Genomic DNA, 27,146 nt, shown 5'->3' with positions numbered 1-27,146 from the left:
CGCCCGTAGCAGGACCTGGCTGCTGCCCAGCCTCGCTGCAGGCCGCCCGGGGAAGCTGGGGCTGGCCCAGCACCGCAGGCGCTGCAAGCGCCAGCACCGGCTTGCCCTGCTTGCGGGCACTGCCGAGCCGCAGATCCCGACCCGAGGGCAAAGGGGATGTTTGCTCCTGAGCCTGCTTGGGACGGAGCCTCCGGCAGCCCCACGCCGACTGGGCGGGCTGGGTCTGCCACCAGCTACCGGCCCTGCCGCCTGCTGCGGGCTGGGCCCCGCGCCGCAGCACCGAGGGCTGCGTGCAGCCGCGGCTGCCGGGCTGCGGCGGTGAGCGCGGTGCCCACGCCCGGCCCACCCGAGGCCTGGTGCGGTGGGCGCTGGCAGAGGGCCCCGCACACGCGGCCCTGCGCGGTCGGGGCCAGGCCCACGAGATGACCCTGCGTGACCAGCACCAGCGCTGCCCGGGGTCCCGGCACAGAGACCCCTCGGACCGCCCGGGAGCAGCCGCATGGCTTCCACCGAACCTCGGGGGGCATCCGCCGGCTGCCTGCGGTCCTGCTCCCCACAGCCCTCGGCCCCGGTGGAGACACGCGGCTCGGGGGGCGCGACAAGCTGCGCGGCGCCCTCCGTCAGCCCCGCGCCCCCGGAGAAGGCCCTGCCCTGCGCGATGCCCGCCGGGCGCGGCTCACGGCGCTGCCCGGGCCGCGGAGCGGACCCCACGGCGGGGCGGGGGGGGGGCGGCAGGACCCGGGGGGGGCGGCCGCCACCGGGGGGGCGGAGCGCGCACAAGCCCCGCCCCTTCCACCACGCCCCCGCAGCGCGGCCCCGCCCCTCCTCAGTGCAGCCCCGCCCCTCCGCAGCGCGGCCCCGCCCTCCGCAGCGCGGCCCCGCCCCCGCAGCGCGGCCCCGCCCCCCGCCGTCTGCGCGCTGAGCTGGCGCGGCGGGGCGGGGCGGGGCGGGGCGGGGCGCGGCGGCCGGGCCGGGCGGGCGGTGCGGGGCCGGGGGATGCGGGGAGCGGGGCCGGGGCCGGGCGTGCGGGCCGCCCGCGGGGCGCTGCCGCGGGCGCTGCCGGTGCTGCTGGCGGCGGCGGCGCTGCTGCTGCTGTGGGCGCGGGCGGCCGCCGCCGAGCCCTGCGCCGCGCCCTGCTCCTGCCGCCGCGGCCTGCTGGACTGCAGCCGGCACCGCCTGCCCGGCGGCCCCGGCCCGCGGAGGATCCCGCCGCTGCCCGCCGGCACCACGGGCCTGTGAGTGAGCGCGGCGGCGGGCGGCGGGGCGCGGCGGGGCCGCGGGGCCTAACGGGCGGCGGGCTGCGCGCAGGCCGCGGCCTAACGGGCGGCGGGGGCGGGGGGGGGCGTGCGCGGGGCCGGGGCCCGGCGGCGGGGTGCGGGCCCGGAGCGCCGTGCGAGGAGGCCGGGGCCTGGCCGGGCCTCCCGGCCGCCGCCGAGTGGCTCCGGGGGGGCGCAGCGGCCGGCGGTGAAGCGCAGCCGGTGCTCGGCGGCCGTGAGCGGCTGTCGGGGGCCCGGAGCGGCCGGGTGCGGCGCGGTGCGGCCCGGCGGTGCTGCGGGCGGGCCCGCAGCGCTGGAGCCTGGCTCGCAGGAGCGGGGGCGTGGGGCGAGAGAGGCTCTGGCACCGGCGGCCGCCCGCGGGAAGGCTCCGTGCTCCGCAGGTTCCGTGCTTCCCCGCCCCTGCTGCGCGCCGGTAACGCTTGAGGGGAGCGTGAAGCGGGAGCAGGCTGTGGCTGGTGGAAGGTTCGGTAGTGCCGGTCGAGCCCGGACTTAACGCTTTCTCAGGTCAAGCTGTAGGCCGTAGTCCCCCACAACCGTGCTTAGGAACGTTCCTTCCAGCCCCGAGCTCCGCGGTGTGCTGTGGCGGTTCCTGCAGCTTCCGATTTCCTCTGTGTCCCTTTGCTGCTTTGCAACTCAGCGACTCCCTGCTTTTCCCTCGGGGAAAGCATTGCGGGCTCCCCTGGACATTTGCTGCCGTTGTTTTTCAAAAAAAACAACCCCCACAAAACAGCAAAACAATTCATCGCCCACCCTTGGTCTCTGCTCCCAGCAGTTCAATTGGACAACGCGCTAAACAGCGCTCACGCGGGGTCGAGGGCTGTACGCATTTATCCTTCCGTGGCCGCTACTGGCAGTGTTGCATTTGCCGCCTTTGGCTGCAGTGTACTGGGCTGCAAGAGATGCTGAAGTATGAGGGACATCAAAACCCACTTTTGTGCACAGAGGAGTTCTTGGGCCCTCTTGGTGTGATCATGTTTCTCGGTTGATAGAAATAACAGTATTCTAGACCAAGAAAAAAAATCCCCTTTGGGAGATAGTATAAACATTTAAACCAATGTTCAATTAACTCCAGGAATTCCCCTAGCAGGACTCAAGACTCTGCTCTGTATTAAAAACTGGGCACATCTAAGGAAGCTTGTCACCCTCTTGCCCCTTCGTGGTTCTGTAGTTCTCTTCTTTCCCTGCATGGTAAGCAATTGGAAATGTTTAAGAGACAACGTGCATTTCAGCATAGGAATACAACTAACTTGTCCCCGAAACCTTCCATGTTTGGAAAGGTACAAGGATATCTTAACATTAGCCCTTGTCAAGGAGGGTGTCAGGGCCTGGAAAAGCGAGTTGCAAGTTCATCAGGTGGCTACTAAGCAAAACTACATCCACGCAGTTTGGAGAGCAAGCTTTCAAGCTTCAACAAATACTTGTATCTTTCCCCAAGCTGATAGAGGGTGTGTTTAAAACTGCTTGGCACAAACTGCAGTGGGAAGAAGCGGTGCTGGCGCTGTGCTACGTTATGCAATCTGACGTGCTGCAAACAATAATTAAGTGTATGTTCTCTGTTGTGGCTTTCAGGATTTTGGCACACAAAGTGTGTGTGTGTGGATGACATTTTTTCTTCTAGGACTGCTCTAGCAGTTCTGAATCTAAACGAGCCATAATGCATACAAGCTGTTTAAAATTAATCAAAGCTTAATTTTTCTTGCATGACAAAGTTCCTGATGTGCTTTTTCCTCTCAGTTCTGTGATATCATTTCACCTAACTTTGAGGACTAAAAATTCTTGGTTTTCTTTCAAACTACTTGCAGGTGATGTTTCCAGTGGGGGGGGGGGGGGGGGGGGTGTTAGGTTGATTTTGTTTTGGTTTTTGTTTTTAATAAGGCCAGGAGAGCACCTTCAGAACTCTTTTTCATGACGGAAGTATTCGGGCAACTGTAACTTCATGTTTCCTGCTAAATTTACATATGTTTTGCGGATAAACTGGCGGGTGATGAAAAGGGTAGGGAAGTCAAAGAGTTAGCGAACATTTTTTGATGTGTCTGCATCTCACCATTACGTTCAGAACAAGGAATGTGAGCCCTGCTTGTAGGGCAGTCATCTGCAGGGGGAAAGGGAAGCACGATGCTGGTGGTCGCTGCCTTCCAGTCTTATATGAGTGCCTGAAGGTGTGTTTATATATGCTGGTAATCAGGGAGATGATGAATAAAAGTAGACTAGGTATCAGTTAATTAGTTCAGCTAGTTCTGTTCACAACAGGTTTTTTGGGTGAGCTTGTGTATTTGCAGCTCACGGCTGGCTGCGTTGCTGCGTCAGCACCTGTGCCAGCACGGTGCCATGGGGAGGAAGGGTGTGCTCAGCTGGGCTGAATTAAGATCGTTCTCCAGGGCTAAGTATACAGTAATCAATTTGGTGTGTATGTTCTGGTTTATTTACTTAAGAGATGAATAGCACTTCAGCTCAGAATGAATGTTTAGATGATTTTATATACAATACCAGCTGAATCTCTAAAATACAAATTTTGCATATCTGCTCTGTATCTCGCATAGCATGGGCCTCACAGTAAAAATGCAAGTGCTTCTAAAATGACGAGTTCTTCAGTTTTGGCTTCTTTAAAGCCAAGGTATTATATCTGGTTCTGCATGATAGCAGAAATCTTAGCTGTGTGACCGAATTATTTATAAACACAGAAAATCAGACGATGTATTTCAGTTTGGATTTAATGATCAGTCAGTCTGCTTCAAAAAGAAAAGCATCCGTAACAGTAACTAGATATAAATAATGTCAGAATTGTTTTAAGTATGAACTATACCCAGCTTCTTGAAAGAGGACTAATTGTTAATGCAGACTTTGTTATAGTCAAAATCTGAGTAATAATAGAAAAATACTTTCCTGTGCTTTCTAAATTAAAATCTTAATTTCTAACTTAGTAAGACAGTAGGCTTCTGGGGGGGGTACCTGAATGCTAGCGGATCCTCGTCACCCGGGCCCCGTACCTGCCAGTGTTTAAGGGGCATTTGGACAATGCCCTTAATAATTTGCTTTAACTTTTGGCCCTGAAGTGGTCAGGCAGTTGGACGAGACGATCGCTGTAGGTCCCTTCCAACTGAAACACTCTGTTCTGTTCTTCCTGAAGGCCTTAGAAAAATCAAGTTTCTGTTTTCTTTGCATGTTAATCTGACTCCCGAGATCTTTGTCAGCGCCCGCTAACCGTGCCTGACGCACAGGTTGGTCTGGCTCTGCACCCGTGGGCATGGTTTTGCTCATCGGTGTAGTACCTGGACACCTTGAGTGTGGTCTTATCTCCTGTGTCCGTTGTCTCATCCTTCCTCTGCGGGTTGTGCTCGGGTCCTTTGGAAATAGCGTGGCTTAGCACTCCCTGGTCTGGTTAAACCCACTGTTACCAAGAATCGGCCGCCTCGGCCCTGGCTGGGTGCCTGCGGCTTTGGAAGATCCAGGAAGGACTCTTCCCCTGGGATCTGGGATCGGGGCTCCACTGAGCGTGGCTGGGGGCTCCCGCGGGCCGTGCTGGCTCCTCCAGCGTGCCCAGAGCCCCGGGGCCGAGGCGGGCTCCGGCCGCGGTGCGCAGGGTGGACGCAGGCAGCCGAGAGGGTGTCCGGAACGCGCAGCCCCCCCGACGCGGGAAGGCTGCTCTAGGAGCAGGTCGTACTCGCTTGTTTTTGTGTTACCGGCATGTAGGATGGGCTTAATTGTTGGGGGAGCGGGCCTGCAGAGTAGCGTTCAGTGGCTGCGTGTGCATTGTTCTCTTCTCCGCCTTCCCTTGAGTCTTTTTTTTAATTGTAGGAATAAATAATTGTTTGCAAACCTGTTTGCTGCTGTATCTGTATAATTTACATCTTGATGTAATTGGAAGGCTATGTTAACAACCGTCTGACTTGCCACGACACCCGGGATTTTAATAATTCACTGCTAGAATGGTATCTTTATTGCTGAGCCCGAGTGGAAGTTAAGGACAGTCTGTCAAGTCCTTGCTCTCTCCCGGTAGATTCTGGTCTGGCTGATTAACAGTGTATTGGTAGTGCTGAGAGCACTGGGGTGAATAAATCCTGTTCATGTTGTCTTCTGGTTATCGGCAAGTCATTCCTGCGTGGAGGGCTCTCCTGACAGCATTAACACCCGCGGACGGACGCTTGCTGGTACTCGTCGAGGGCTACGTTTGTACTGCAACCCCTCCCTCGGCAGGGGCACCAGTACAATTTCTTGTCTTCCCCTCGTCGTGGTTTTTGGGCAGCTTCACGCGCGTACGGGTTCGACCCTCGGCGCAGCTGAAGTCGACCGCAGGCCCAGGGCAAGGGTAGAGGAGCACATGGTGCCCTGACTTCAGTGGAAATATTTCTTAACTGTGCTCAATTACATTTTAACCTTTTTAACAGATACATGGTAGCTTCGTTCGTAAAGGATAATTGTGTCTCCTGTGTCGGCATAGCTGCAGCCTGCCTGACGATCTTAAAACTAGCTGTAGTAAATGCGTAGTGTTACTTCTGTACCGTGAAAGAGAATCAGCGACGCAGGAGCTCATCAGAAGGGGAACAGCTCTTGCTGAAAATCGCTCGTTATGGCTCCGTGCTCGATGTCAGAGCTGGAAATGGAGTGAGAAGCGTGATGCCTTGCTGACAGGCGGGCACAACTAGCTAGCAGAGGCAGAATTCCTGATTTAATAGGCAGCGTTCTGTTATATCAACAGTTTTCTGCCTGTGGTGAGGGTATCGGTCGTACTTTGCAAACCCTGTGGTGGTGCCGGGCCTGTTACAACACACGAATGGCTTGGGCTGTCGGCACAAGCTTTGGGGATTTGTCTCCCTTCGGGACTCGCGCCAGAAAGGCATCAAAAGGACGGGTTGGTTTTGCTGTGTGGAGTGACGTCTGTCTCTCCTCGCTGGTATGGCTAGAAGCAGGTTTCCATCGTAAACCTCCTTTTTTTTGGGTCGTGGTTTGACTCGTCACAAAATGGAGGTAGTCGGTGCCCAAAGAGTTAGCTCTCAGAAGTGGATGTGTTTTTACTTATAATGTCTTATGCACCAAGTCCAAGGCAAAAGCAAAGTCCTGCTTTAAAGTTAAATCAATGGGAAGAGCATCAACATCCAGTGTAGGCATTAAAAACAGATTTAACAACTCTCTTGCCTGTTGAAACAATCCAACTCCCGCATTTGTTTTCTATAAGCAAAACCAACTGGCACTAAAGCATGCCTTCTATAAGCTTCCCAGCCTGGTGTTTCTCTCCCCTCCAGCTTGTTTGGTAATTGTGTGTATGTTGTTCCTCTAAAATAAGCCTGCCTTGACTAGTCAGCTGCTTTGAAAAGCTGGGCAGGCTGAGAGAATGGGGATCCTTGCTACAGAAAACAGTTCAACAACGAGGATTTTGTAAGAAAGATTTTCGTGTCCCTGGAAGAAGTTTTCCTTTTTTGTGATAGGCAAGCATTGTAGATAAAGCTATGATTTAAAGGAAAAATGCTCTGATCACACATGATCTTTCTTTCAAGAAGCCTTTTTAACAAAGTTATTTGATTCAAACAGAGAAATAGAACTGTCTAGACTTTTATTGTGAATGACCACTAGAACAAGCTAGAACATCTTTTTCCTTTGGCAAAGGAGGAATTGTATGTATCAAAAATATGGTTTAAAACTTTTAGATTGCATAAAACGTGCCTGTTTTTTTAATTCCAGGAGCCAGAATAACTTTTCTCTTTGTTCTCTAGGGATTTAAGTCATAATCATTTATTGTCGTCCAACTGGAGCATTGATTTGTCTGTTCATACACTACAAGAAGTGTAAGTTGTTTTTTTATGAGGATAAACTCTGAAGATTTTGTACCTAATTCTAATTGGTACATTTCACTGCATGTCTAGATATCTGGTCTGACTTGTAGAAATATTCAGTGCCGTTTAATTAAAAATGGATGCTCTGTATTGGCAGCACATTTTATATATAAAACTGATATTTTGTGAGCAGAAAACTTTTTCATAAAAGGTTAGAAGACCAATATTTTTAAAAAGAAATGAGACATTTGTTTTGACTATAGCTGATTCTAAGTTAAAGAGAGGCAATAATATCCATGCGAATGGTAAAACCTAGTGTGCTTCGCTATTAAATTGTTCAAATTATCAGTATTTAAGCTTTTAGGGAATCTTTTTGTTAAATGTGTTCTGTGATACAAGTTATTTATGCTGTGTACAGAAGGGTTTTTCTTTTCTTTGAAGTGCCAGTAATCTTTTTTTGTTTTTTTCTAAGGAAAATGAATTACAATGAGCTAAGTGAAATTCCGTATTTCGGAGAAATGACTTCTAATATAACTCTTCTCTCATTGTAAGTAATAGCTTGTCTGCCTTTTTCTCGTTTAACAAATGGGAGAATTGTGTTAGAGTTCTGCTATCAAGTTGTAGGAAAACATAGCTGCTTTTGTCTTGAAATACTACTCATCTAAAGTGCTTTAGGGAATATGTAAGCCCTCTTTAAAGAAATACAAATCAGACAATCAAGTCACCCTAAATTACCAATAAAATGCAGTCAACCAAGGCAGGCAGCTTTGAAGTGGAGGGATTCAGTCTAGGAATGGCAGTTCCCACAAGGAACAGCCCAACTACAGGCCCCAGAATTTGAATCTATTCATATGCCAAGGTGGCAAATAGCTCTTGGATTTTCAGTATTGCTTTAGGAATTAACACTCTGAAGTGTGCTACATGCCCCATTTAAGACGCTTGCTAAGAACATTGATATACAGAATCTTACAGCTGTTTCAGCTGTGCACCTTGAAGGATGGCATGTTTTGATAATCATATTTGTTGCTGGTATTTTTCAGGGTACACAATACCATTCCAGAAATAAATGCTGAGCAACTCCAAGTTTACCTTTCATTGGAAAATCTAGATCTTAGTTCTAACCTTATCTCGGAAATTAAAGCTTCTTCTTTTCCACGGATGCAACTGAAGTACCTGTAAGTATGAGTGATCTGTTATGTCTGGGATTCCTGGCTCTACAACAATAATGTTGAAGGCCTCATCTACTCTAAGTTACTGCCTTAAAGTAGGCAGCCTTGCGTGGCTTTGAACTGGTAACAGTGCTCAATGTAGCTACAAGTGTGTTTGAAATAAAATACTTTTCATACCAATCTGTATTGCATTTTCTCAAATACTATGGAAAACAATAACTGCTGTTGTCAAAGTGCAGGTACTTCAGCCAGCAAGGGACATGGAATGATTTCTGACCCTTTTGAGTAAATTGTTTTGGCCATGTCTAACTGAAGCATGGGCATGCAGTAAAAATCAGCTCCTAGCACTGATTCCTTTGGGAAAAATTATTTAGTTTGCTATACCAGAATTCAGATTTCTGATGTGACTTCACAAAGAACAAGTTTTAATAAAAAGTGATCGCTCTGAAGTGCTGGTGCAGTTGTGTTCATAAAACTCTCTGTGCTCCGAAAGGCTTCATTTCCTCTTCCTTCCCTAGGAATCTGAGTAACAACAGAATAACTACTCTAGAAGTGGGCTGTCTTGATAACTTATCTAGCTCACTAATGGTGGTAAAGCTGAACAGAAATAGGATTAGTGTGATTCCACCGAAGATCTTCAAGTTGCCTCACGTGCAGTTTCTGTAAGTAGCAGTCTTGAAAGCTTAAAAACGTAGCGTTTACAGCTGTGTTGTTCATCTCAGTATGTGTTCTTGACTTTCGCAAAGTGGTGCTTATCAAAAGACATCTTAATATTTGAATGTTATCTTTAAGGGAACTGAAAAGGAACCGGATTAAAATAGTGGAAAGTCTCACATTCCAAGGGCTGGAATCCTTAAAATCCTTGAAAATGCAGCGCAATGGGATTAGCAGACTAATGGATGGAGCATTCTTTGGCCTGGGTAATATAGAAGAATTGTGAGTATGCCTGGTCATGGAATTTCTTTTAGGGACTCTAGCTGTGGAGGGTTGTGTCCTGTATGGCTTCCCTTACATCAAGGCTGTGCTGAGATATTGATGAGCAGCACAGGAAATGAGTTTACAGATTTGTATTTTCCCATTATTTTGATACCGTGTCTGGTTACTTCAGAGGTGGAAAGATATTGGCTCTCTCCCCAACTTCTTCCCACTGGGCGATCAAGAATGCTTTGACTCCGTAGGTTGCTTTTTGCTGGTTTTCATTTGCACTCCCCATAACATGGGATGGTTCTTTGTTGTGTGACTGTTTGACAGAGATAGTGCAGGGGTGTGCCATGCAGTGTTAGCAAAAGGTTTTTAAAAAAGAAATAATCTTTGAGAACAGAGATTACAGTTCTGCTCCTGCCACTGGATACTGCAGCTCTTGTTGAGTTACTCAGTTCTTACACTTTTGTTTGCTCTTTTGGTTTCAGTGGACGGAATATAATCGTGCATTTCAGGTTGCCTAAGGCTTAATGTTAGTAAATAATTTTGAGATCCACAAGGTGAAATTTTGTAAATACATGTTTCATTGATTATCTATTTGGCAAATGTTTTTCCTTCTAATTCCTTAGAGAACTGGAACATAATAACTTAACAGAAGTAAACAAAGGCTGGCTGTATGGTCTGCGGACATTGCAACAACTCTACGTTAGCCAGAACGCCATTAACAGGATCAGTCCAGATGCATGGGAGTTCTGCCAAAGACTTTCTGAGCTGTAAGTCCTGGGCTGCTTTTCATTGGGGATTTTGTAATGTTGCAATAACAGATTGGATGGCACGTATGTAGCAAGAATGAATTGCTTCCTTTGGTAGTTGAGTACTTTGGAAGTACTCAATTTTCTTGTTAGGCCCATGGTAATGCTGTGTATTTTACTTATTTTTATAAGTGTTCTGTTAGAGAAATTAATCAAAACTCAATAGTTAATCAAGTTTGATAGTATCTTCATAATTAATCCCCCCTCTACTTGCCTTTAAAGTGCATGTTCAATGTTTCTAGAGACTTGTCGTACAACCATCTAACTCGCCTCAAGGAGTCTGCGTTTGTGGGACTTGGTTTACTGGAGAAACTAAACCTGGGTGACAATCACATTAGTCACATTGCTGATGGCGTGTTTAGAGGTCTGACAAATCTTCGAACCTTGTAAGTACAGAAAACTTCTAGTTAAAATCTCTGTTTAATGCAGTGAAGCTCTTGGAAGTAAAGATAATGAATATTGCACTATGCAAACCCAGGATCAGTGGTTTGGCATTGTTGTGTGCTGTCCTGCTTGCGGGTGTGGTGGGGCTGATAATCTTTTGGTCTGCCACAATAACAGAATTCTGGCCCTGCCGAAACAAACCAACCACTTAATTCTAGTGGCGATAAGAAACAGTGGCTTGGTGACCTTGAGTGCCCAGTTGCATGTCAAACCAGTGCTGAGAAGGTGTGGATAGTCGGCTGGCATAAATGCCAGTTGTGGAGCGAATGGTCAGCCTGGACCTCTCTTCATTCCTGATGGTTCTGTTAGAGTTGGAACCTCAGAAACCCCGCAGTCAATCCTTTCGGTTGCAGAAGGCATGGTCTAGCCCGGCCTGCTTGTGTGCCGAAGTCGTAGGCATGGCGAGTGGGAGAGCTGTAGGATTACTTCTTGCTGTCAGGGGCACAGCTCTGCTCTTGCCAGCACCTTTCGTAGCAGTGCAGCTGTTTGATATTTCTGACAAGAAAAGACTCAATCTTGGGTCTTAATAAAAAAAAAAAGTGTCCCAAGTAGATCTGAACAGTTGTAATCATACTAAACAATGGTAGTTGGGAAAGGAGTGAAAGTTTATAACCCCTCTGTCAGTTCATTAAATAAATGCTTAAATAAGCAAACTCACCAGAGAGATTTATGTAAGCAGTCATATTCTGTTAACCTTAATGCAACCTTTTAATTAAATAATTAAAACTAATTTCTTAGATTTAGAGTAGCATGAAAAAGAACAAGAGCAGATTAATTAGTAGGTTTTCCTGGGCTCCTCAGGGGCGTCAGCAGCTGAGAGGCTGGCCATTTGCTTCAGGGTTGGAATGTGCAGGACGAGGCCGTGGTGATTAGCAAGGCTCCAAGCATTCGTGCCCAGCCAAGCATGAGGAGCCAATTCCTCAGCTCGCGCAATGAGGGGCTTTTCTTTTGGGTCGCTCACTCATTTTGCTAAGTGGTCTGAGTAGTGGAGTGTAAAAATACTTCAAACAACAAGAGATGCCATGTTGCTGTCGGATTAGTTCCATTGTTGCTTGTATGCTGGTTATTTCAATGTTAAGGCTGATGTAAATATTTCTCCAAGTTCAGCTCCTGCCACTATTCTGCAATGTAGCTTTAATGAGAATAAACGGTAAAAGCTGTCTATTAACTACAAGGTAATAAAAGCGAGGTAGGATTAAAGGTGTATCTAAGAATAGCACTGAAGTTTTACATCTTACTGCATTATTTACTTCATAATACATTAAGTAGCTTGGCATTGATACCCCTCTAGCATTCACAGTCTAAAATTCTGAAGCGTACCTGGAGGTAATTCTAGAAACAAGTTTCATATCACAAGAATTAGCAACCTGGAAATAAATTTGGTGTATTATTCATCTAGTCATTCTTCTCATTAGATCACATCCATGTCCAGTACCTTAGCTTGAATAATTTTCAAAGCGGAAAATACTTAAAGTGGCAAGTATCAAGGCCATATTTGTTAAGACCTTGTGATGCATGAATCATAGAGTTCTTTTCTTTTTGTCCTAAACTTTAAAGTATATATGTATTAATTGTGGAAATGACTGCTGCATGGCGTAAAGAACAAGACTTCTGTATTTCAAAGTAAGAAAAATAAGAAAATAATGTTACCGCTGACAATGTCCTGGAGGTTGATCCAGTGCTCTTCCAGGATGGTGTTCTACGCAATTTACAGTCTCGCCCAAGGGAAAGTAGATACTTCATTTTTCCATCCTTAGCACAAGGAAAGAAGCGTTTGTATGAGATGATGTATGCAATTGCCTGTCTATGTAGTTTGCTTTCTGTGTCAGTTGACTTGTTTGGAAGCTCCATCAAGCTGATGCATATAGTATCTGGTAAAATGCAGCACAGACTATTTTTTATTGGTGTATCTTCCTTTAAACACACTCCTGTCTGCAGAGACTTCTGCGCACAGTTGTACCAAAACAGATGAAAATTGTGGCTTTGACGGAAACTCTTGGCTCAGTCCACGCTATTCAGGCTAGAAATGCAACTGAATTTGTTTCTCCTTCTCTCTAAAAAGCATCTAATCCTCTCTGAACCATCTTGCTATATTGCTTTTGCTGTTTAGACTGCTCTTCTACATGAGGAGCCAAAATGTTGTGCAGAGGTCAAACAGAAATCCCATTAGCTGGTAACGAGATTTGTGAGCAGAATATCGACTTCGTTCTGTAAATCTTCTACTTTGTGCCTGGCAACCTTACGCTATAACCTGTGTGTAATCTCTTAATATGCAAATGCTATTATAAGCCTGTTACTCAGGAAGATTAATGCTGCTAGTGTATTGGTTAATTCACTTACATGAACCAACTTGCTTCAGGAACCTCTCCCAGCTTCTGGTAAATAGTCCATCACATGACGAGTGCTAGTCAGACTGGGTCTTTCCTTAAATACCACATCAAGAAGGTGTACTGCAGAATTTGTTTGTGGTTCTGTCTGCGGCACTGATCTCGAACAATTCTATTTTCTCTTGCATCTCTGAAATGGAATATTCATCTTCTGACAAGCTTAGTTTTATAAAAGATTTGAGACCTTCCAGGTGACACTGTGCCAGGACACCATAGCAGGCTGTGCAACAGTAAGTTCTCTTCCCTAGCTCACCGCTAGCGGTGGTCGTGATGATGTCACAAGGCTTCTTTATAGGAAGGCTCTTCTCCTGCAGGGACTTGCGGAACAATGAGATCTCCTGGGCCATAGAAGATGCAAATGAAGCATTTGTGGGACTCAGCAGGCTGGATAAACTGTATGTATTACAAACCATTGAAATGACAGTACTTCCTAGGCACGCAGAGTAGAGGGAGAGTGCAAAATATTAAGTAATTGTAAATCAATTTACAGGAGGCAGAAGGCCTTTCTAGTTGGCGGCTGTATTCAGTGTGTTTCCACCTCTGTGCTACAACCTCTTGATACAGGCTTGGCTTCCATGGTCAGGAGCGTCGGATCTGTGTAGCATTGGATCACCTTGCAGCACCAATTTGAAGAAATTAAGCATAAATATTTGACCGCATTTATTATTGAATAGCCCAGTCCTGCTTTGTGGCGATTGTCACTTTTTGTGCTTCTTTAGTTTGGGTAAAAGTTAGTGCTTTTTTTTTTTTTTAAAAAAAAAAAAAAGCAAATATGAAACACTTGAGTCAACAGCTTTTCAGTACTTAGATTATGCACTTTTCATCCAGTGCCGTGTGCTCTGTAGGAAGCTCTATCCTGTGGAGCTACAGACATTGCTTATAACAAATAGCTTGGTATGAGGGTGCAGTCTCAGGAACTAATGTGATTGTGGCAGATTGGTATTAGGAAGTTACTGCTCCACTCTCAAGTTCTACTTATCACAGTTTCATTCTGCTGACTTAAATTATCTTCTGACACATCTCTAACCTGAATCTCTAAGTTAAGAATGGAAAAGAAACCTTGTTCTTGGGAAAATTAGTTGAGCCTTTAAGCTCAAAAAGTAGTATTTGATCTTTTAGTTCACTAGAATTAGAAACAATTTAGTTAAACATCATAGGGAATTTCTTCTGGGTCATATTTGTGAACTCATATTGACATTCAGACTGGTTTCTGGGTTTGGGGGGCTTTGTCTTTCAGAATCTTGCAAGGAAACCAGATTAAGACAATTACCAAAAAAGCATTCTCTGGTCTTGAAGGACTTGAACATCTGTAAGTACTTTACTTTGTAGAACTTATAATTATTTGTCAACTTCAATCCTGTATTTTCTGTCAAATTTTCAAGAATGTAACTGAAGGTAGCATATGAAATCATACTTACCCCTTATTATTCTCTTTGCTTAACTTACAGAGATTTAAGCAACAATGCAGTAATGTCCATCCAAGAAAATGCATTTGCCCAGGCTCACCTGAAGGAGCTGTAAGTTCATGACAATTATTTACAGATTCTTTATAAGTCCTACCTTGTAAAGAATCCCTCAGCCATTGTAAGATTGGCTGAAGTTGACTGAACTGTGTCCGCTTTCATCATGAAATATTTAAAGTAATGCTGATATATTATCGACTCAAAGTCAGTAGCAGTATACTTAGATTTAAGGTTTCATAAAATCTGCACCTTCATTTCCTTAGTTGCAATTAGTAGAAAATAGTTCTTTTCTTGCAGTGCTGAACCATTAAGTTTTTCCATATGTTACGATTTTGCAGCAAACTCAGTACACACTAGCATGTAGACAGTGAATAAAAGAAATTGGTCATCAGGAATCTTTCAGGGGGGGTAGCAAATGCTGCATTTTGTCTTCATTTTTGGGGCTAGGGAAAGGCTTTAAATTCACAGCTAGACAAGAATTTTTACTTGCTCAGCAGATGCTTAAGCTGCTAGAGCCTCTTGTGATCTTCAGACATTTAAAGTATTCTAATGCGAAGTGACCTTCACACCTAGGACTAATCCTACTGTAACGCGGTCATCTCTATGAGAAAGTCTCTGAATATTGTGTAATCTGTTTTAAAACTGTTACTGAATTAGTTAATCTTGGCCAGATGGACTGTTAGTTTGCAAAATCTACCGGTTTGAGGAGATGCATTTTAGGTATTAAAGATAGGACTTTCATTGCCTTCTCTAATGTATCTTAAAAGTGAGGCATCATTGGTATGTATGGGGAAACAGCAGGATGGAATCCTGGCTTGTATGTGTGCCTTTCCTTCTCACTACTGGATTCATCGAGTGGCAGATCACTTGCTGTTAAAATGCTGGGCTTTCGCCAGTCATACTCGTAGATAATATTCGGGAAACTTTGAAAGCAGGAGGTGGTGGAAAAAGCGACCCATCACTGTTTCCTGCTCACAGTTTTTCTGTGGAGCAGAGAAAACAATCTGCAGTAGATACCTGTATGAAACAAATCGCTGTCATTCTTAAATATTTATTAGCTGGCATGAAAATGAATATTGAGGCTTACACGCATTTCATAATGGCAAGTGTGTTCAGTTTGAGACCTAGCGCGGCTCTGCAGTGTTATGTTCCTTTTAATTGCCTTAAAGAGGGATGGGATAACTGTAAAGACAGGCTTAATTTTTTTTTTTAGAAATTGAAAATCCAAGGTTATTTTCTTCAGAATTAGAAAGAAATGTAAGGTTTTAATGCTGACTTAGAAAGAAGGTCTTTCTGGATTGTTTATAGCATATATAGCTGACATTTTATAATAAATACCCATAGGCTTAAAAGAATACTGTAAATCTTGGAATTTCTGAACATATATGCTTTAAGTTGTTTTGCTGCATGAAATGACATAGAATCACATGTGGGAATGTGAAATACTAAACTTTAATCACACTTTTATTTTGCCTTGTTTCTGCAGAATTTTGAACACTAGCAGCTTGCTTTGTGACTGCCAGTTGAAATGGCTGCCGCAGTGGCTCACTGGCAGCCACTTACAGCAGGCTGTAAACGTTAGCTGTGCTCATCCCGAGTGGTTAGCAGGACAAAGCCTTCTCAGTGTGGACCCTGATGACTTTGTCTGTGGTTCGTATTTTTGATGACTTTTGATATACAAAGATGGTAACACAAACCTGTGCAGGTACCTTCCCGACATCAGGCTGAAGCGCTGCTGGAGGTGCTTGGTCTTGGCCATGATGCACGCGTGGGCCTGTGTACATCACCGGGTCTGCTTTGGAGTTTGGGATTTAATTCTGTCTCTCTTTGCTCTGTTTTGTTCTATTTGAGCACCGAGGGAGTAATTCTGTGAGACTGCATTGTTTTTCATTTAGGTTACTGTTAAAAAGTGATTGTGCTTCTATTCTCCCTGCTTATGAATGCCTCTAGCTTTGGAAGGGCTGTTTGACGCTTCCTTCTTGGTTCTTGTCCATACCAGCAAGGCTAGAGTAGTTAATACTCTGGCACGTTTTCTGGTGCTCCATATCTGTAATGTTCATCTGGTCTCTGCCACCACAGTTTCAGACATAAGCCGTATTCAGACATATTTTTGTAACCAAACTGTGAGATGGAAAACTGAGAGACTTTGCCCAGAGTCATGTGTGAAGTCTGTGGCAGGCCTGGAAATAGTCCGATGTTCCGTTTTCTGGGTGAGCAATCTGATAAGCATTACTTGTGTGTACACAATTCTTTCATTCTTTTGGTGGTAAAGGCTACAATAATTATCATGTAAGCACAAGCACCCACTTCTCCATTCTAATACCACCACCGTGGTGCCTGAGACCGAACGCTGTGTGTGCCTACGAGAATGTCTTTGCTGAAATAATAGGTACTGAAATAACTCTCCTCGAGTGGTATGAGATAGTGAACTGCCAGCTTGCTATGCTTTGTATTTGTAGAACGTAAAGGCTCTTCAAGATATTTAAATTATCTGAAAATAAGTCTCAGTCCTTCGTAAAATAGCCTAGCTCTTCAGCCGAGCACGGCTTTTGTGTGTGATCTAAATATAGCAAGTTCCAGAGAGTTGTATAAAATGCAGTGTGCTGCTCAAGACCACGCTTCTACGCTGACTGTTCTCAGTGCTTATTCTGTATGCCTATGTGTGGTTCTAATCCTATTTCGCAGCTTGATTTCCAACTGAAAACAGCTGAATATGTGCACATCAAGCAGGACATCTGTTCCTAAAGCTTGCTTTCTGCTTGCATTGTCTTTTCAGTGAGTTTTCTTGCAATATTAATTGGAAGCTGAAGAGGAAAGTAACTAATCTTGGTGCTTTTATTTTCAGATAATTTCCCTAAGCCGCAGATAAGAGTTCATCCTGAGACCACAATTGCTCTGCGAGGCATGAATGTGACTCTGACGTGTACTGCTGTGAGCAGCAGTGATTCACCCATGTCCACTGCCTGGCGTAAAGACAGTGAAGTATTGTATGATGCAGAGGTTGAGAATTTTGCCAGATATCAGCAGCAAAGTGGTGAGGTGGTCGAGTATACCACTGTCCTGCACCTTTTCAATGTGAATTTCACTGATGAAGGAAAGTATCAGTGCATCGTCACCAATCACTTTGGCTCCAATTATTCCAACAAAGCCAAGCTGACTGTCAATGGTAAGCAATCATGGTAAAAAAGGAGAAATGCTTTTAACCTAAAGCTTTATTTAAATAGCTGTAAGTCTATTTTTCACTAGAGCTGGCCCAAAATAGTCTTGCAAGACTGTCTCACTGGTATTTAGAAGTATCAAACATCGTTTTATAAAGCAGGAAAGAAGTTGGGTTTGGTTTTTTTTTTTGTGAGTGAAAAGCCTTCTGTTCGCTTTTCAAAAGGGGCAGATATCTCCCATGCTTTCATTATAACTCAATTAGTTGTTCATCTAGTTAAATAGAGGTAGAAGTCTCTTAAACGAAAAGCTCCCTCTGCTGTCTCTTCAGAACTAAGCACCTTTCCCATGTGTTTGTAAAGCTAGGGAAGATTCAACTAAAAATAACTTGTGGGACTGGGAACAAACTCTGAAAAGAATTGATTATGAAGTCCTTTGGTTTTAGCCATAATGATTCTATTTATTTTGGCTTGAGGGAAGGGAGAAGACAATGTGCACATCAGTCAGTAGACCACTGATCCCCATTGTACCCGAGAGCAGAGGTGCCTGTGTTGCTTTTGCTTGTCCGGGACAGATAATGCAGACTTGGACTCATGAAATGGAAGTCCACCTTCCCTATTACCAGGGAAGAAAAAGTGTGACAAAGGGCTTAGGAAGAAGGCTAAACCTTTTCCCTGTCTTTTCCCCATGAGAAATGTTGTTCTTCAGATCATCTTAAATGAACACTGTAGATACTTTATTTAAATTTGGAGGATAGGCTCTTAGAAATGACCACTGAAAATTTGTGCAGTTCTTCAGAAGAATGCTCTCTCTTACGGAGAACTACAGGTGTGTTTCAGATTTGTTTGTTTTCAGATACTCTCTGTGCTGGGGAGCTTTTGCTGCTTTTTCCCTGGTACTGAAAATACTGAAACTGTCTCCTTTGATCCAGAGCTACCTTCTTTCCTGAAAACCCCCATGGATCTTACTATCCGCACTGGGGCGATGGCCCGGCTGGAGTGTGCTGCAGAGGGCCACCCTACTCCACAGATCTCCTGGCAGAAAGATGGTGGCACAGACTTCCCTGCTGCAAGAGAGAGGAGGATGCACGTCATGCCTGAGGATGATGTGTTCTTTATTGCAAATGTGAAAATAGAAGACATGGGAATCTATAGCTGTATGGCACAAAACATTGCGGGCGGTTTGTCAGCAAATGCCACGCTGACTGTGTTAGGTGAGTGGCGTGCTAATCTGTGCTTGCGTATGGATTGCTTCACTTCTGCAGGGGTAGTGTAGCTTATCTGGAAGTAGCAAGCTTAAGTCCTAAAGAGTGAAGTTAAAATACGAAGAGCGCAGTTTCCTCTTCCTCTAGCTGTAGATAGAATTCTGCAATAAGGAACAAGAGAAGACTTTTTTCTCCCCATGGTTGCTCCCCACCCTGCCCCCCTCCCCCCCCCCCAAAAAAAAAAAAAAAACCAAACTTTAAATTTAAGGATGCTGCCTCTGAAGCAGCATCTCTGCTTTGTATGGTTTTGGGGCATTTGAATGCAGCACTTGACATGATTTTTCAACAGTGAAGCTTTAGAAGCTAAGCTGCAGTGCTGACCCCTGAAGTTAGTAGGATCTTTGCAGGAGAGAACTGAGGGGCATATCTCGATCCAGCAGTGTAGGCTAGATAGATAATTTGTGTTGTCGCAGAACAAATTTAGTGGCAGGTAACGTGAACTATGCTGAGTAATAATGGAAGGACAGTTCCTTCTAGAGTGCAGTATTTTTTGAAGACACTGGCTTTTAACATTATGGTCACATGCAAATTCAGAATTGGAATACATAAAACAGACTGTGGCTAGCATAATTTTGGGGGTGTTTGTACCTGTGTTTGCTGCAGTGATTCACAGAAGAGCTGAACTCGCAGGATTTCCTGAATCCTGTGTTTCATTGCTCAAGTTTAGGTTCAGGTTGTAAGATCAGATGTTTAAATATCATGGAGTACACACTGGTGTTGCACAATGAAGTTAACTTACAATTTTTTTTTTCCCTCCGCTATCACAGAAACTCCTTCCTTCATTAGGCCCCTGGAAGACAGAACGGTAACCCGAGGTGAAACCGCTGTCTTGCAATGCATAGCTGGTGGCAGCCCTGCCCCTCGCCTCAACTGGACTAAAGACGATGGCCCTTTGACAGTCACAGAGCGGCATTTTTTTGCTGCAGCAAATCAACTCCTTATCATTGTGGATGCTGGACTAGAGGATGCTGGAAAGTACACGTGCATTATGTCCAACACGCTGGGCACTGAGCGTGGCCATATTTACCTAAATGTCCTGGCTTCCCCAAATTGTGATTCTTCCCAGAGCGGCCTTGTCCATGAGGAGGATGGCTGGACAACAGTGGGCATTGTGATTATTGTCGTGGTGTGCTGTGTTGTGGGAACTTCCCTGGTATGGGTTATTGTGATTTACCACATGAGAAGGAAGAGTGAAGATTACAGCATCACTAACACAGGTAAAGTGCAAAAGCAAGTCTTCAGCCCTGTTTTTAATCCAAAACACTTGTTAAGAATGGTGAAATTTCTGGTTTCATTATGGATGATAACATTGAAGAACTGAAGATTTCCTTCTAAAATCTCTTCAGGGATCCGCTCAAATTCTTTCATTTTAGAGTGGGGTTTTTTAAATATCAAAAGTGTGTTAATTTTATTCCTTATACACTAGATTTGTTTTTCATTGAGAGAAAACAGTAAAGTTTGGAAATAAATATTTGAATAAACTTACAAATGTTTTCAGGACCTGGAATAATGTGTGTAAATTTCCATTCCGGCCCTGTTAGCTTTGAATTAGCTACATGGATTTTTAATCACTGAGGTAGAAAAAAGAAAACTATATGTGAGTTGAAATTCTGGATGACGTGGGTAATAGTGTTGGTACTACCTTGAAATCTTCACACTTAGCTGTTAACATCATCAACGTTAATTCTGCCTTGCAGAGGAGATGAACCTACCTGCAGACATTCCCAGCTATCTGTCTTCCCAAGGAACTCTGTCAGAGCCTCAGGAGGGCTACAGTAACTCAGAGGCAGGAAGCCATCAGCAGCTCATGCCTCCAGCCGGTAGCTACGTGCATAAAGGCACAGATGGTAAGCAAAGCCCTCGCGTGTATTACGTGTGTTTCAGCAGGTGCCAATGCAGTCTGGTCCTCGTAGCTGGCAGCAGTATTGCACAGTGCAGGGTAGTACTGCGTATTAGCGCCAAAGGTGACTTTTCCCAGAGAAGAATTCAGCTTGATCCAAAAATTTCCATTGATCGTTCTTCGTTTGAGGCATCTCCTGTTTTTCTTCTAGTGTTTGTTTATATTCTGCTATCAAGGCTTCTTCAGTCCATGTGTGTTGTTTAATCTTTGGTCCAGCAACGCCTGGGCTCACATCTGCTATGAGTGCCTTTGCATGTAGGTGTCATGACTGCTGTCCTTCAGGTGCCACAGTAGTATGGTTCCCTCCAGAGGCTCTTTGCTTCAGGGTTTGCGATCTGTTCAGCAAGGTGGGGATGCCGTTAGAGAATTCCTAGGTTAAATGTCAAGGTAGATTTTTATGCTGTTTCTTTCCTTTGGCATCTCAAGAGTCCAGGCAACGGAGGTGGAAATAACGTTCACTTGGATGATGACTTGCTGTACCTTTTGTCCTTGGCATAAAATTACTGCCTCTGCCAGACATACAGTCCGCTTGCTCCAATTGTAACTAAAGGGTCTACGCTATTTCCCCGCCTTGTTTGGATGCTTTTCAGGATATTTGTCATTGAGTCTATAGAGATGCTATTTCTACCATCCAAGTGCTGAGGAGCCATGCAATCCTTGTATAGGCTGGCTTTCAAAAGTGATCCTTCAGTGTAAGGTTTTTTTCACATCTGTCCCGTGATCCATTCCCTCTAGTCTGTAGTCCTGCTACACTAGAGTTTGTATCAGGAAGCTGAGAAGCAGCTCATCTCAATGACCGCTTTATCGTCTGGTCTGAGGTGTGTGGGCGTGCAGGGTACAAGTCTGGTACAAGAGCAAAGCCGATGTGGATAGGTGTCCCGGTTTGATTCCAGAGCTGTTTCAGCCTGGTGCCCAAGCTGGTTAGACCTGCATGGAACTCTTTTGCCTTTGAAACAGGAGAGCCAACATGAGATCTCTCTTGGTCATGTCCATGGTTTTCCCCGTTCAGCCTCAGTGCTGTTGAGAATTTGGATGGTTGTGAACCTAGAGCATTTCTCATGTGACTTCTTCAGTAAACAGTCAAGCTGAGTACTCTGTTGCCATGTTAACTGTGTAAAGGCCCTTCAAACTGTGCCGCTGCAATACATGATCATGCTAAGACATGAAAGTCTGGAAATCAAGCAGCCATATCCTCTTTGAGAGTGTTTTGTTTTTTCATCGTATTTGTCAGGTGGTGCAGCACCATTGGTGATCTGCTCGGACTGCTATGACAATGCAAACATCTACTCCAGGACACGAGAGTACTGTCCTTATGCCTACATCACAGAAGAGGACCCCCTGGATCAAACTCTCCCTAATCTCATGGTGCAGATGCCTAAGGAAACGTATACAGCACGCACCCAGCATGAAACCAGTACTCTTGATAATCTCTTAGCAGACAGAGATATGTCTGTCTTCCTCACCAACCATGACAAAATAAGTGAAAAGAAAGTCTCCTCCCAGCAGATTAATGGTGAGTTGTCCCCTTTTTCCCTCTTGTTGCTTTTTATTCCCTGATAACTCTGGCCTTCCTTGTGCTCTTCACTATTGATATACAGCTAATTCTTCCAGTGACCATAGTTTGTGGAGTAACTCATCTGTTTATTAACGAGCTGTTCTCAGAACTAGCCCTCAGTTTGCATCCAGTACCCAAGAGTTGAAGAGGGTGACGTTAAAGAGATAGTATTTCTTAATCTGCAGTTCATCTCTTAAAGCTTGTGGAATGTGATCCCTTGCATGTGCTTCAAGGACGCCTATTAGCCAGGAGTTAAAGCTTCGCATAGGAAATTCAATTAGTTTGAGCTGGCCTGAGCTTCAAAGAACTCCAGAAGATACTTTTTTTCCTAAATTGATTGTTTCTATGTTGACTTTCTTCCAGGCAGCCTTTTTAAAAATTCACACTGAAACTGTGTGTGTTGTTTCTGGTTACTGTAACAGATTGCTGAAAGGGGAGAGCATCCAGTCAAATATGCTCTCAAAAATAGAGAAAATAACCCTAGAAAGACTGTTACTGCTGAGTGGCACAACTCAAATCTGTGTAAAATTTGAGTGTGTTTGTCATGAACTCACTTCTGTTCATCTTTAATTTTCTTCCTCAGAACCCTTTCAGATTCCTTTGTGGGGAGTAAACAAAGACCTAGCACACTCTCACTCGCACTTTCTGCATCAGCAGTCAGCCCGTGAGACCTCACGACCTCTTCGAAGCGAGGGCATTATTGACAGTGACCGGGAACAAGCTGCTTCACCCAGACCTTGCCACAGGTTACGTGAACATAACTTTGATTTTAATAGGACACGGAACATTCATGACTATAGTGAAACCACGTAAGACACTAAAATGAAGCCTTGAAAGCAAATCCGTATCAACTGACTTTTTGTATTTACTACCTCAGGACTAACCCCAAGGCCAAAGATGCTTGTGTATGTGTGTCTACAATTACAGGCTGACTAAGCGGAGTCAGACTCCCTAGGAGGAGGTGGCACAAGCCCTTTTTCCTTGGATTTCTGTGTATTGGAAAATGGGAATGTGCAACAGAACACATGGATGGTTAGTGATGTCCACAAGGATAGCATTAAGACATGGATTTTCTGATGTTGGAAGCAGCCTTTGTGTTGGTGCATGCTTTGAAAATCTCTCAAGAATGCATAGCTATTTCACACTGCATTGTCTGCTTGAAAACAAATGTTCAGGGCCTCCTCATGGAATTCCCCAGTAATTATAAGCATAAAACTCTTGGCCAGCTTTTTGTTCCTTAGACTGTTGGCAGGCGTCTGTTACCAGTCTAACTTTGGGGCTTGTTTTCTCCTATGAATAATGGACTCTAGTTGTAAATAAATTTGCATTTATAAATATTTTGTATACACTAAGCATATAAATGTGTTGGCTGTAATGTAAATATATTTTTTATTATGCCAAAGTATGTATCATACTGTTAGTCTTGACAGCTGCATATCAAGCCATATGGGTTGGGTGTTTTTTTTTTGTGAGACTGAAAGCTTGTTTTTGAGGGGATAGATCTGTCTTCGTTTTGGAAAGAAATGAATTTACTATAGGTATGTGGTGAAACTGTGATATTGATGAATTTCATTGTTAGATACAACTCTGTATGCATTAAGCCTGACTGACCTGACTGCAAGCTGATCCATTTCATGACATTAGCAGAATTCCAAGTTTGACCCATTTCAGTGTTGAGAGAGCTCTTGAATCTCTCTATTAGGCACCCACCTTGTCCAGTAGAGCAGAAAGTGCAACAGACCCTGCATCAACAAGCAGTGTTAGCTTGTATTCCAGGCTGTAGTGTGCAACTTCCCAGAAGTTCTTGTAAATAGCAAAGAAAAATAACAGTACACAAAATGTTTCCTTCTGGTCATCTGATAAAATAGGTATAAGATGGGGGTTTTGAGTGGTTTGTTTTGGAAGTCTGTCTAAGCTTTTATCTTTAAAAAAAGCCTTTGTGGGTATGTTGCAGAGAGGTCTCCATGTGTTTTTCCTAGCTGACGGTTAAGGGAACTTTTTCAAAGAATGTTGTGATGAAAAGCATCTGATAAATTGCGAGATCACTTGATGAATACTCAGTGAGCTATACTGTGGATTTTCTGTTTCTTCTGCACAGCCAAGAGGCCTATTTAGTTTTAAAACACTTGTGTCCTTTTCTGTCATAAAGTATCAGGCAAACTTGTTGCTCTGTTGAACTCTTTAATAGTTCCCTAGACCTCAGTGTGGCCAAAATGTTTAAATATTTGGCAGGTGAGAAATTAAACAATATGCAGGGAACCGCTCAATATTGAAAATCCAGTACTTGCTGAGACAGAGGAAATGCAAACTTCATTAGTTACAGTGGAATGTGCCTGACAAAATTAGGAGGAAGAACATTATAAAGACTTTTTCTGAAAAGTTCGTTCTTCTGGGAAAATGCATCTTTCTGTGGCAGGGTTAAAGAGTCGGCAGTGATGGGTTTTCAGCAAGTATATTGTGCTCAGCACTGGAGTGCTTCAACATTAGGCTGTATGCTCACACCTGAAGAGCAAGGGGCTTCCTAGTCGTTGCATTTTTTCAATTTGGAGGATATGTACTAAAATGAACACAGCTGCATGGTGTATTTTTATAAAGACAGAAAAACCTTTCTGGACCGGCCCAAGAGAGGTACGTAAGACTGCCCGTTGAGCCGTTCCTAGATAGAAGGGTGTGTGAATGAAGGATCAGATGCAGTCATGCAGAATCACAGCTGAAACTTTTCAGACTGTGGATTATTTGAGTAAATGAGAGAGGAAACACTGGGAATAACAATTGTTTTCCCACAGCTCTTCAGGCGTGAAGAATAGGCAGATCTATGCAAATGAGCAAATATTATCGAGGGCTCTTACCATGCTCTCAAACCAACTGTGGTTGCTTTGATAGCCAGCAGCTTTAGTAGGAAGAGGATCCAATTGTCCTTGACCTTTGGATAAAGTAGAGAAACACAGGTGTGTTAAACTCTTTTTGGGCTCTGACATCTGAAATGTTTTAATAACATACATGCTAAAAGCAGAATCTTAAGTTCATTCCGTTCTGTTTTTATTTCCTCCAGGCTTTTCCTTTCCAGGCAGCATTTAAGTCATGGTGCTTATTTTCAATCCAACGTTATCTCTGTTGTAGGAACCCAGTACTGTCAGTTTAAATCCAGATGAGAAAGGTCAGGTCATGAAACTACAGCAGCAGTAGCAAAGTCTCTTCCGTTTGGGTGCTTGCTGCTTTCTCCAGATACTCACACCGGCTGCCGTGGCAGAGTGCTGCTTGGCACGTGCAGAGCCACGATTTCCCACTAGCAGGAAAAGAGCAGCCCTACTGCTGCTCTGTCTCCCATCACCATTTGGCAAACGCTTGTCACTTTTTCTTTCAGCCTCTTTTGTGGAGCTGAGCTAATACAGCTCTGTCGTGGTACAGCTGTTGATGTCCAGACCTTAGGTGTACTTTGGGCACAACTCCTTAGCATGATTGAATTCCCTTTAGGTAGGTAAGGTGACGAAGGCTTTAATGCTGTCTGCACCAGAACAAACTGAAATGCTAGCTCTTGAAGCCATTTCTGTGAGATATCGACCTATAAAAGCTGCCATTATGAATCAGGACATTTGCATCCTTCCATGAGCAATGGTATCTCTATAAAGTCCATAAGCTGGCTGTAAATAGCTGAAGCTTGTACGCAGGTGAACACCTTGCTGTGCTTAGCGTTGTGGAAAAGCCTCCTAGGCAGACTTGCAGAAAAAATCAGGTGTCTCTTCTTCCCCCGTTCCTCCAGGAGGTGCAGAGAGGGCAGGGTGGCCGTTCCATTTTCAGTGAACACCGACAGTTTCTTCAATCAATGCCAAAGTACTAACAGTATAGGAACTGGGGGTTCATAAGACACTGTGAGCAAAGCTGCTCTTGTTCCCTGTTGCTATTTCCTAGTGTCTATTTATATTTTTTTCACATAAGAATGTATATTTTGTATAGCATGTGTAATATATGTTTGTCTATTGTAATATACCTTCATTCAATAAAATGCTATATACATTGAGCATCCAGTGTAACTTTGTCAGTTTGCAGATTAAATAATTCATTTTTCTTCCATGATACCTAATTTTCATAGGGAAAAATGCAGTAAGCTTTGCCCTCTGGACGTGTTCCTGGGCAGCTGGCTCCAGGCGCCCCTGCTTGAGCAGAGCTTTGGACAAGGTGACCTCCAGGGGTCCCTTCCAGCCTCACCCATTCTCAGATTCTGTATTCTTATTGCAGTTTTCCAGTAGGAAACACCCTGTACCCCTTTCTGAAAATGTGCGGGTAATTCTCCAGCAGTGCTGTTGACTCTGGGCCAGGCAACTCGCAGATCGCTGTGCTCCCAATGCTGTCCTCCTGCTATTTGGATCCTTCGAAGTACCAAAGAGATTTTCTTTCTGGCAACAGGCTGTCAGCACAAATGAGCTGGTGAGAGCATGCACCCACATAGCTGCTGCAGGAGGGGAGAGGTGCATGCCTACCAGCCACCATCCCTCCTCAAAGCCAGCGTAAGTTTGGGGGTTTTTTATTCCTTTGAATAGCTTACTCTGTTTCTACCGCTGTATCCTTGTGCTGGTTCATGTTCTGATAATTAATCACCTTTGCTCTCCTGTGCTCTGTTTATATGCTTCACTGTTTTACCTGTTCAGCTCTCAGCACTGTGTAGCTCTTCCCAAGTTAACCCGCGCTCCTGTGAGCTGCCTCGTCCTCTGTTCTTGCTGACAAGTGAAGTTTGCACCCAAGGAAAGCGTGGCTCACGAGAGCGGGGTGTACGCGCAGCCTGACATGCGAGAGTTAGTCACCCGGCTTGGCACGCCGCTGTTGAAGCACGGCACGTGAGAGCCTCCGGCGCAGGGCGTTCCTCTCCGGCGCAGGGGCTGCCCAGGGGGGCTGGTTTGGCCGAGAGCAGCCCCCGGTGCAGCTCCCGGGAGCGGCAGCCGGCCTGCGCGGAGGCTCCTGCCTTGCTGGCAGCTGTAGGAGCGGGCTCTGCGGCAGAGGCCGGGGGTGCCGCTGGCAGCCTCGCCTCGGGTCCC

General features: G+C 45.1%; 1 protein-coding gene across 1 annotated transcript; it reads left to right on the top strand.

Annotated features, from left to right (window-relative positions):
* The first annotated feature begins 1,192 nt into the window (after positions 1–1,192).
* Positions 1,193–24,044, top strand: LRIG2 (leucine rich repeats and immunoglobulin like domains 2). Its single transcript, XM_075722238.1, has 18 exons — positions 1,193–1,235; positions 6,986–7,057; positions 7,518–7,592; positions 8,086–8,220; positions 8,733–8,876; positions 9,007–9,150; positions 9,765–9,908; positions 10,190–10,333; positions 13,093–13,173; positions 14,016–14,087; positions 14,227–14,295; positions 15,728–15,891; positions 17,087–17,407; positions 18,329–18,610; positions 19,429–19,878; positions 20,359–20,508; positions 21,793–22,074; positions 22,700–24,044. The coding sequence occupies exons 3-18, from the start codon at positions 7,522–7,524 to the stop codon at positions 22,927–22,929; spliced, it is 2,883 nt and encodes a 960-aa protein (XP_075578353.1). The 5' UTR covers positions 1,193–1,235; positions 6,986–7,057; positions 7,518–7,521; the 3' UTR covers positions 22,930–24,044.
* The last annotated feature ends 3,102 nt before the right edge of the window (positions 24,045–27,146 follow it).

The sequence above is a fragment of the Pelecanus crispus genome, chromosome 17 (assembly GCF_030463565.1).
Source record: "Pelecanus crispus isolate bPelCri1 chromosome 17, bPelCri1.pri, whole genome shotgun sequence".
Classification (NCBI taxonomy): Eukaryota; Metazoa; Chordata; class Aves; order Pelecaniformes; family Pelecanidae; genus Pelecanus; species Pelecanus crispus.
This window is presented reverse-complemented; position numbering and strand designations above follow the sequence as displayed.